This window comes from Theropithecus gelada, chromosome 11 (assembly GCF_003255815.1).
Source record: "Theropithecus gelada isolate Dixy chromosome 11, Tgel_1.0, whole genome shotgun sequence".
Lineage (NCBI taxonomy): Eukaryota > Metazoa > Chordata > Mammalia > Primates > Cercopithecidae > Theropithecus > Theropithecus gelada.
In genome coordinates, this window is record NC_037679.1 from 88,115,982 (window position 1) to 88,125,856 (window position 9,875).

Here is a 9,875-nt window from a genome sequence, read left to right on the forward strand (position 1 = left end):
GGCTGTCCTCCCCTCCACCAGCAGCGAAGATGAACCGGAAAGGAGTTAGCGTTCTCACCTGCTGGCTCTCTTTGGTTTAGTGTCCCCACCTGCACCTGCACCTGCACCTGCACCTGCAAACCTCCTTCCGCATGCTACAGACTCCCACGCACCGTCACTCCCGAGCACCCACCATGTCTGTGGGTGACCTGTTAGATACACGCTCGGGCATTGTCCTGGCAAAGGGCCTGAGCACGGAGCCTCCCTGGCTTAGTGTGCATGCACAGGGCCCACTGGCAGATTCACGGGGGTCAGTCTTGGAATGGACATCAGACTCAAGCATCGTGACTGGGGGCAGAGGGGTCAAGCATCGTGAGTAGGGGTCAGAGTCCCCACCCTGCCACCTTGTCCTCTGGCTCTGTGTCGAGTAGTTGCTATGCACAGGGCTCATTGACCGAGAGGTTATTTCCGACCCTACCCTGTTGCCTTGCTCAGTCTCCATATGCAGAAGATTCCCATAGCTGTTTTTTGTTTTGTTTTGTTTTTGTTTTTTTTCTTTTGAGACAGGGTTGTCAGTGGTGACAGTTTGGATAGTGCCGTAAAATGTGACCACAGGGATGGTGTCGTGTACGAGAAAAGTACCACAGTCAGGTGCATGTTCCTCTTCTAGGCATTGAGGTCTTGAAGGAGGAGCCTCACAACTTGCAGTTTCGAACACAGGAAATCTGTCCTACGACCAAATTTGTGGAAAACGAGGCAGGCACGGCAGGCTGCCTTAGACCTGTCAGGCTTCCCACAACCCTCTGGGGGCGCCGTTGGGCACTGTTAGCAAATGCACTTTCCTGCACCCCACCGTCCACCCACCCAATCAGTATCTTGGGGGCTGAGGGCGGGTGTGTGGGGCGTGTGTGTTTTACAAGCTCCGTTAGGGCGTCTTACAGCAAGGTTTGAGAAGCAAAGCCACCATTGAAGCCTTAATTAACTCAAAGGCTGCAACCAGAAAAGCCTGAGGAACACCCGAAATCTTTAATGACGGCAGCCTGTGCCAGTCTTGAGAAACTTCCCTGTCAACGTCTCCCATCAATAAGCTGTCGTATTTGAAGCAGCGGGAGAGGAGCTTCGGGGCTGTTTAATTTAACACACCAAGCCTGAAATTCAGTTTTCCTGTGATTGACTGTAGCTCATCTTGGAAAAATAAGTATGTATCACTTGCTGAAGGTTGTCAGAATGTAATGCTCTTTAAAACCATAACATTTTAAATCTGCCAGCCCCAGCATGCGTCCTGCTCAAGGCTTTCGCTTCTCGTGGAGTTTTTTCCCCTTTTGTTCTGTGGCTTTGAGGTGACATCATCATGAGAAGGATTGTAATGGGGTTCTAATATTCATTTTATAAAACGGGTACTGGCTGGGTGCAGTGGCTCATGCCTGTAATCCCAGCACTTTGGGAGGTCAATGCAGGTGGATCACTTGAGGCCAGGAGTTCAAGACCAGCCTGGCCAACATGGCAAAACCCTATCTCTACTAAAAATACAAAAATTAGTCGGGCGTGGTGGCACAAGCCTGTAATCTCAGCTACTTGGGAGGCTGAGGCAGGTGAATCGCTTGACCCCCGGAGGCAGAGGTTGCAGTGAGCTGAGATTGTGCCACTGCACTCCAGCCTGGACGACAGAGAGAGACTCCATCTCAAAAAAGCAAAAACAAACAAACAAAACAAAAGGGCACGACTTCTTGTCCTCTGGATCTTGGTGAAACCTCAGGGAGATGGAGCAGGTCAAAAGGATTCAATGAGAAATGCTCCACCAGCAGCCCTAGACTCCTCAGAAAGGAAGAAGCTCTGAGGACGGTCATCTACTAATTGAGTAATTACCCTCTAAAGACAAAACTATGCTCTTTTGCATTATTATTATTATTTTTTTAACATCACAAGTGCATTACCTGAGCTAGGGTTGGCACACCTGTGGCCCTGGACCTAGGTCTGGTCTGCACATGTGTTTTGTTTAGTTTGCTGTATTCTTACAATATTGAATTACTTGTTGATATTTAACATGGAACACTTTTACATAAATATCCAGAATTTAGACCTCTCTTGGAAAAAAAAAAAAAAAAAAAAAAGAAAAGAAAGAAATGCGGCAACCAGCACAGGCCTGTATTGACCACGGTGGCTGTGTTCGCCTCCCACTCCACCTGCTGGGCCCCGGAAGGCATTTGCGTCTCCCACCGCTGATCAGGAACAGAGGTGAGGCTTGTGTTTTTTAACTCTCCTGAGAGATGGAATTTCCGTACTTGGCTTTGCTTTGAGTTTTTTAGCGTCTGCCCTCTGTAATGCCCAGTGAATTCTTTTCTTGTCTTTTTTCTTCTTCTTTTTTTTTTTTTTTAAACAGAGTTTTGCTCTTCTCGCCCAGGCTGGAGTGCAATGAATGGTGCTCTCAGCTCACTGCAACCTCTGCCTTCCAGGTTCAAGCGATCCTCCTACCTCACCCTCTTGAGTAGCTGGGATTACAGGTGCCCACCACCATGACAAGCTAATTTTTTTGTATTCTTAGTAGAGACAGGGTTTAACCATGTTGGCTAGGTTGGTCGGGAACTCCTGACCTCAGGTAATCTGCCCACCTCAGCCTCCCGCAGTGCTGGGTTTACAGGCATGAGCCCCCGCGCCCGGCCTCTGAGTTATTTTCATAAATAATTTTCAAGAGTAGATCACTGCATAGCCAATGGAAGATCCTGAGTGGACCCCCCCTCCTCCAGGGTTACAGCCAATCGGCTTTTCCACAGCTCCTGGCTGAAACCTGTGTGAAACCTGCAGCACCTGGGCTGGAAGGATCCGTCTCAGGGACACTCAGGGCGGCAAGTCCTGCTGTGTAGCTCTTCAGTGCATTTGATGAGGTGTCCGTTGTCAGATTCCAGAGCCACTGCTGATGTCCGGCGTGGCATGTCAGGGCGGGCACGGCTCTCCTCCTCCGTGGGAGTGTCTGGCCCTGCCTTCCTGTGTGCCGCCTTGTCCTGAGGTGGGTGGGAATCGCCGCAGTGGATCTGGGCTCCCCACGTGACCTGGGTGGCCTCAGAGGCTGGAGGGGACAGTGGTTCCCAGTGTTCTCTTCTTAGAAGGAGGAAACCACTTTTTCCAGAAGACACTGACTGCTGGTCTCTCCCTCCCATCTTGGTACGTGAAAGGGGTCCCAAGCCAGACCCCAAGAGAGGGTTCTTGAATCTGTCGCAAGAAAGAATTCAGTGCGAGTCCATAAAGTGAAAGCAAGTTTATTAAGAAAGTGAAAGAATAAAGAATGGCTACTCTGTAGACACAGCACCACGAGGGCTGCTGGTTGCCCATTTTTATGGTTATTTCTTGGTGATATGCTAAACAAGGGGTGGATGAGTCACGCCTCCCCTGTTTAGACCATATAGGGCAACTTCCTGACATTGCCATGGCATTTGTAAACTGTCCTGGCACCAGTGGGAGTGTGGCAGTGAGGACGATTGCCATGGCATTTGTAAGCTGTCCTGGCACCGGTGGGAGTGTGGCAGTGAGGACGACCAACAGTCACTCTTGCTGCCATCTTGGTTTTAGTGGGTTTTGGCCGGCTTCTTTACTGCAACCTGTTTTATCATCAAGGTCTTTATGACCTCTGTCTTGTGCCGACCTCCTGTCTCATCCTGTGACTTAGAATGCCTTCATCGTCTGGGAATGCAGCCCAGCAGGTCTCAGCCTCAGTTTACCCAGCTGCTATTCAAGATGGAGTTCCTCTGGTTCAAACGCCTCTGACAATCTCAGTGGCCAGACTTGGGTCAAATGTTGGCAGGGGAGAACAGGAAAACAGTGTTTGTTCTCTATTGCATGCAACAAATCAACACAAACTCAGAAGCTTGAAGCCATGCCCATCTGCCATCTGGCAGTTTCTGCAGGTCCAGGCTCTGGGCACAGCCCAGGTGGGTCCTCAGCTCAGGGCCTCAAGTCCCACCAGGCTGCACTCTGGGTGGCCGGGCCACATTCTCATCTAGAGCATGGTTGGTGGCAGGGTTTAGTTTCCTAAGGCCATTGTTCTCTCCCTGGTTGTTGGCCAGAGGCCACCTCAGCTCTTAGAAGCTGACGGGACAGATGCCCCTGGATGTGTGATTGAGTTACATCTCAATAAACCCAATGGAAGCTAAAAATGCACCTAACAGCCTGCGCAACACAGTGAAACCCCATCTTCAGAAAAAATACAAAAATTAGCCAGATAAGGGGCATGTGCCTGTATTTCCAGCTACATGGGAGGCTGAGGTGGGAGGATCTCTTGACCCCAGGAGGTTGAGGCTGCAGTGAGCTGTGATCGCACCACTGTACTCCAGCTTGGGTGACAGAGCGAGACCCTGTCCCCCCCCCAAAAAAAAGAAGAGAAAATGCACTTAATACACCAACCTCCGGAGTATCACAGCTTAGCCCAGCCTACCTGGGGTAGGGTTCAACAGTGCTCAGAACCCTTACACTAACCTACAGCTGGGCAAAGTTATCCAACGCAAAGCCTGTATTAGCGTACGGTTTTGCATATCTCATATAATTTATCAACTACTGTACTGAGAGTAAGAATAGAATGGTTGTATGGGTGCCTGAAGTTCAGTTTCTACCAAAAGCATCTCACTCTCACACCATTGGAAAACGGAAAAACCTGAAGCTGAGCCATCATAAGTCAGGACTGATTGTGGTTTGCTGCCCCTCGGCCTGGCAACACGGGTGTCCCCTGCTCCGCTCTGCTGAGATGATGTCCTGTGTGACGTCACCCTGTCGAGGGAGCCACATCCCCGGACCTTTGCCATATTCTGTTGGTTGGAGGCAAGTCCACCCACACTCACGTCATGGGCCGGGGTTCCTGGGGTCAGCCCAGGGTGTGTCTGCCACATCACAACTGGCTCGGACAAATCAGGACCAGCTTTTGGAAGTGGAGACGGGGTCTTCTTCCCAGTCCGTGTGCAGAGGGGTAGAACTTCAAACATTCACCGTTCTCTTGTTGAAGAGGAGGCGCTGAGTGCCTGGCGAGACTGTCGGTTATACATAGCTGTGTAACTAAGAATCCCAAAAGTCAGTGCCTTACAACTACCACTATTTTATTTGTTTGCAGTTTTCTGAGTCTGCAGTTGGAGCTGGGTTCGCGGGGTGGTGCTTCTGCTGGTTTGGGGAGTGGCCTGGGGCCACTGGTCCAGCGAGGGTCTTCCGGCAGCTGGCCTGGAGCTGGATAGTCCTAGACGGCCTCACTCATGGTGCTGGTCATTGCTCAGTGCCCGTGTTCACATGGCCTCCCTTCCCCCAGGAGGCTAGCCCAGGCTTTGCTTTACCTGGCGGTCTCCAGGGCTCTCACAGAGCCGGGGAATGTTTGGAAGCTATAAGAGCTTTTGAAGCTTTGCATGGAAGGCAGACCGCATGACTTCTGATGTGTCCTGTCAGTCAAAGCAAATTACCCGACCAAGTCAGAGTCATCGGGGCGGGGTGGGGAATAGACCACACCCGCTCAATGGGGAGAGTGGCAGTGTCATATTGCAAAGAGGCATGCATACAGGGGTAGAGGGTGTGGCCACCTTTGCAAACCGTCTACACTGGTAAGCAAACGACAGAGTCTGTGTCCACATGGATTTCTCATGTCCACAGGCGCGTGTCCAGCAGATTCCTGATGCAGCTACATAGGAGCTTTTAGTCCAGAAGAAAAGAATCCAGAGCTTCAGGGAGTGACTTATGATTCAAGAGAGATGTTTGCTTTTTCTGATGGTTTTCTTTTCCTTTCTTTCTGCCAGTCATCCAGGGTTTTATTAAGCCAGCAGCCAAGATGTTGCTTACTCATAACCCCCCTCTCTCTTGCTTTATTTAAGTATATGTTTTTTTGTTCACTCTTCTATGCGGAGAGAAAAGAAGAGTGTGTTTTATTACAACCTGTTCCTAGAAACGCTGTAATTCAGGATTTTGTGGTAAAAGGGCCATACATTCTGTAAGAATAACAAGCAGGGCGGGGAAGGAGGGGATTGGGTTTCCACCAAAGTCTCCACATGAGATAAATCAAAGATATGACCAGCATCATAAAATAATATACCCAGCTATAAGCATCTCAAATAATTTTAATAAGAATGTTGTTCTGCCCTGAAACGGGAATAAACATATTATATTTTTATTATAAAACGACTACCAATTTACTATAAAGTATAAACATAATCTATAAAAATATAATTCTACTGTACCATAAATATGACTGTGTATATTGCCAGCTATAAAAGGCATTCAACATTTAATTAACAATAATTTGGAGAATATGTTTATATTCCTTTTAAACAGCAAGAGCGCTGTGTATTGATCTTAGACATAGCTGCCTTCTTGGAATTTACGTGGGCTGTAGGGGAATAACCATGGTAACGAGAGCTAAGCATGTGCTGGGCTTTGCTCAAAATTCTTTGTTTGCAGTAACTCGTTTGCTATCCTCTCAACACCCTAGGAAAGAGGTATGTGACTACCCCTGATTGACAGTTGAGGAGCTGAGGCACAGGGAGGGTAAGAAACTGACCCACTGCCGCTCACGTGAAGGGTAGGGTGTGAATTTAAACCCACGCCTCCTGCATCAAGAACTCTGCTGTTGACTTGTGTGCACACATGGAGAGTAATGACTGGTCCCCTCCTCTCCCGGAATACCCTTTAACAGTTAAAATACTTCTAATTTATTTTTCCAATCCTGAAATCCTGAAGGGCTTTGATATGAAAAGCAGGTCAGCAGGAGCACTCTCTCATTGCCATTGCCGCGCCAAGGGTCTGCAAGCCTTCATCAGTGAGGAGCATAAGCAGAAACGCAGCCAGAAGCTGAGCTGCAGAAAGACCAGAACAACAAAGGGCTGTTACATCCCCCTCCCTCGCAGCTTCATGCGGGGAGCCCCTGGGACTCAGAGCAGGGCTGGGTTTACTGACTCAGTACCCATCACTCCTCCACAGATGGGAAATGTGGGGCCCAGAGAGGCTCACTAGCTTGCCCAAGGCCACACAGCAAAGTTAGGTCGTTCAGAAGAATTTGAACCCAGATCTGGCTCTGAAGCACTAGTGCTTTCCACTGCACCAGACACCACCTGTATTGTGAAGACAGGCTTGGCTCTGCACCCAGGGAAGAGGACAGAACAACACAAAGGAAAAGAAATGGGGCGGGGGGTCGTATTGTGTGGGACTCAGACTCTGGGGAAAGACCTAAGTTCACATCTGAGGCTCCACTTATGAGAGGGAAGAAACTGTGGATCTGAGAGTCCTTGGGAAGACAGGTGGTCTTGTTGATCTAGGGAAGGGAGTTGGTGGCTCCAGTATTTTTTATGATGTTCATCCCAGCATATGTGTGTGTGTGTGTGCACGTGCGTGTGCATGTGTGTGTACATGTGTGTGTGTGCGTGTGTGTCTGTGCATATATATTATTTCCCACTCAGTCTCAATGTTTGCATTAACTCCCATCCCTCCTAAAAGTCACTCTCTCCAGGTCCAGGAGGCAGACAACGGCAAGACCAGCAGCTAATGCAGACACAGGGTCTTGGGTGCATTTGCAAAATCTCCCTTCGTCAGTGATTTATGTCTACTTCTCCTTCCTTTTTTTGCAGGAGTTTGTTCATCTGGCAAAGAGACTGCTTAGTGAGCCTGCATTGGAAAAGGAAATTGTAGTGAATGGAAGGGAATACGTGAGAATGTATCATTCATGGCAGGTGGAAAGAGACACCTACCAACAGCTCATCAGGAAGCTGGAAGGAAGCACTGAAGATTGAGGGCCCTGCCTCATCAGACACCCGCTGTCCGACACACAGCTTTGGGTGGACACTCAGAGACAGAGTTCTGGGTAACGTGGGTCCCGGGCCGTTCATATAAAACCAGCCTCAGCAGAATCCTAGAAAATGTTGGTCGTAAGTCCCCAGAGCCACTGCATTTATCCCATATCCTTCTGTGCATTCAGATGCTGTCCCAGGTGTGTTCACCGGCCAGTCCTGATGGAGGTGCTTGAGTGACTGGGTTGACTGGGACAGGGAAAGAGGAACTGGTTTTCAGGGAATTTGGGAGAGAATTTGATTACCTGCTTTAGGGCTTTGGTGCAGACAATAGAGGCTTATTTTCAAGCAGTCACGGTTCAGACTCCCCCGACCTGCCTTCTGACTGACCTCTACCCATCATTGCCAGTTTGAAAGGCAAAAGCAAAACACAGACATGTCAGCTGAGCCGGGTTCTAGCAGGATTTTTGTTGTGATCTCAGGACTCTGACAGACACGTGGGTGGCCCCAGGCTTCTCTGAACAATAGAAAGTGCTGCGAGTGAGCTCACGCCCAGCACATCTCACTTTTCAATGGTGGAATTGAAAATTGTGCTTTTTAGAAAAGTGGGCAGGCTGCTTGTAGGCCCCGCCCACCTCTTGGCTGAATTTGAGTGGAAAACCAGGTAGGAACAAGCGCCACATCATGCGTAGCCTGCAAAACACTCAAGTAACCCAGAGATGGAGTCCTGGGGCTTTGGGTCCAGGGTGGGCCCTTCCCCTTCCCACATCAGGGACCCAGGGATGGGTGTTGGAAGGGTCACCAGCCTCCAGCCCTTGGCAGGGTGGAGCTCAGGTCTGCAGGGCTTTGCAGCCACACAGTGAGGTCAGCCCGTGCCAGCCCTGCCATCATGGTAATGGTGGCCTCGCCCCATCCATGTCACCCATGTCACATGAGAACGTGCAGTCTTCCTTGTCCTCTGCTAGTGGAATTTGCCTGGGAAAACCTCCACTGAACACTGAAATTGTTGCATGCCGGTAGATTCCTTACAACAAATGGGGAAGGTGGTGTTTCCCACCTCGTGTGGGTAGAAAGCAGAGTCTGCTTTAAGGAGGCAAGAAGGCACAGCCAGGGCAGAGCATTGCATGGGAAGCATTCGGTGAAAGCGGGTGCAGGCGCTTCGGAGGGCCGAGGGAGAAGATTCCACCGGCGCTGTCTTGGCTTCAAGTTTTAGGATGTCTGGACTTTCTGCTTTCATGTTTTCAACCATCTTTTTTTTTTTTTAATGGCACAACCTACATCTTGTTTTTAAAAGAAGTAGCCTCAAATTAAACTTCTTAAACTCTGATGCCCCGGGGATGAGAACAACTAGCTTGGATCTTGTGCCGTGTAATTTCATGTTTCATTCCACTGCCTCCATCGTGGAACAGAATCGCTTTCCAGAAAGGCAGTTAGCTGGAAACAGCAGAGGCTCCCAGCTGCTCAACAATGGCTCCCATCGTCCCCCTCCCCTCCCTTGTTTTTGTCCTCTGAGGGACCCAAGGGTTATGGCTTTCATGTCTAGGTGTGGGACAGAGGAGGCAGAGGCAGAGCCTGGGCCCGGAGTGGACCACCTGGTCTGAATCTGGAGTCATTAATGCCACCCAAAGAAAAGGTCCTACCAGGTCCAGTGTTGTCTTAGATCTGAAGATGCTGCTATTTACAAAACGCTGATCATCCAAAAGCTTGAATCTGTTCCTCCTTGAATGACCCTGTAGATGCTTGACCTCCACCATACCTCCACATCACCATTTATGTCTTTGTAGGAAAATGTGCACATGCCCCATGCACTATGGGGGAAGGGCGTGTTTTTAAATTAATAAAATATGTCACCATTAGCCACATGAAAATAGCCTCTGTTTCTGCCCACGGTGAGGAGTCTTCTGCAAGGAGCAGATCCCTCCGCCAGACCTCACGTCTTCAAAGGAAGTACAGACACTCTAGCATCTAGTTAAGTGGGGGTTAAAATGCAGCCACTATTTTAATACCCAAGTATAGATGTAAAACCAGGGCTTTTCCACGAGGGTTCTACATGGTGTCAGTTTCACACTTGGTTCACTTTATGTTTAAACATTTATTTATTTTTATTATTATTTTTGAGACAGAGTCTTGCTCTGTCACCCAGGCTGGAGTGCAGTG

At 49.3% G+C, this 9,875-nt stretch overlaps 1 protein-coding gene across 2 annotated transcripts in view; it reads left to right on the forward strand.

Moving 5' to 3' along the window:
- Nucleotides 1-9,578, forward strand: part of GLT1D1 (glycosyltransferase 1 domain containing 1) — a 122,915-nt gene extending 113,337 nt beyond the window's left edge. For both annotated transcript variants that reach the window (XM_025402326.1, XM_025402324.1), the window contains one exon: nucleotides 7,560-9,578. In XM_025402326.1, the coding sequence (XP_025258111.1) occupies nucleotides 7,560-7,721 (162 nt within the window). In that variant the 3' untranslated portion in view covers nucleotides 7,722-9,578. The remainder of the gene's footprint in view (nucleotides 1-7,559) is intronic.
- Nucleotides 9,579-9,875: the final 297 nt, after the last annotated feature.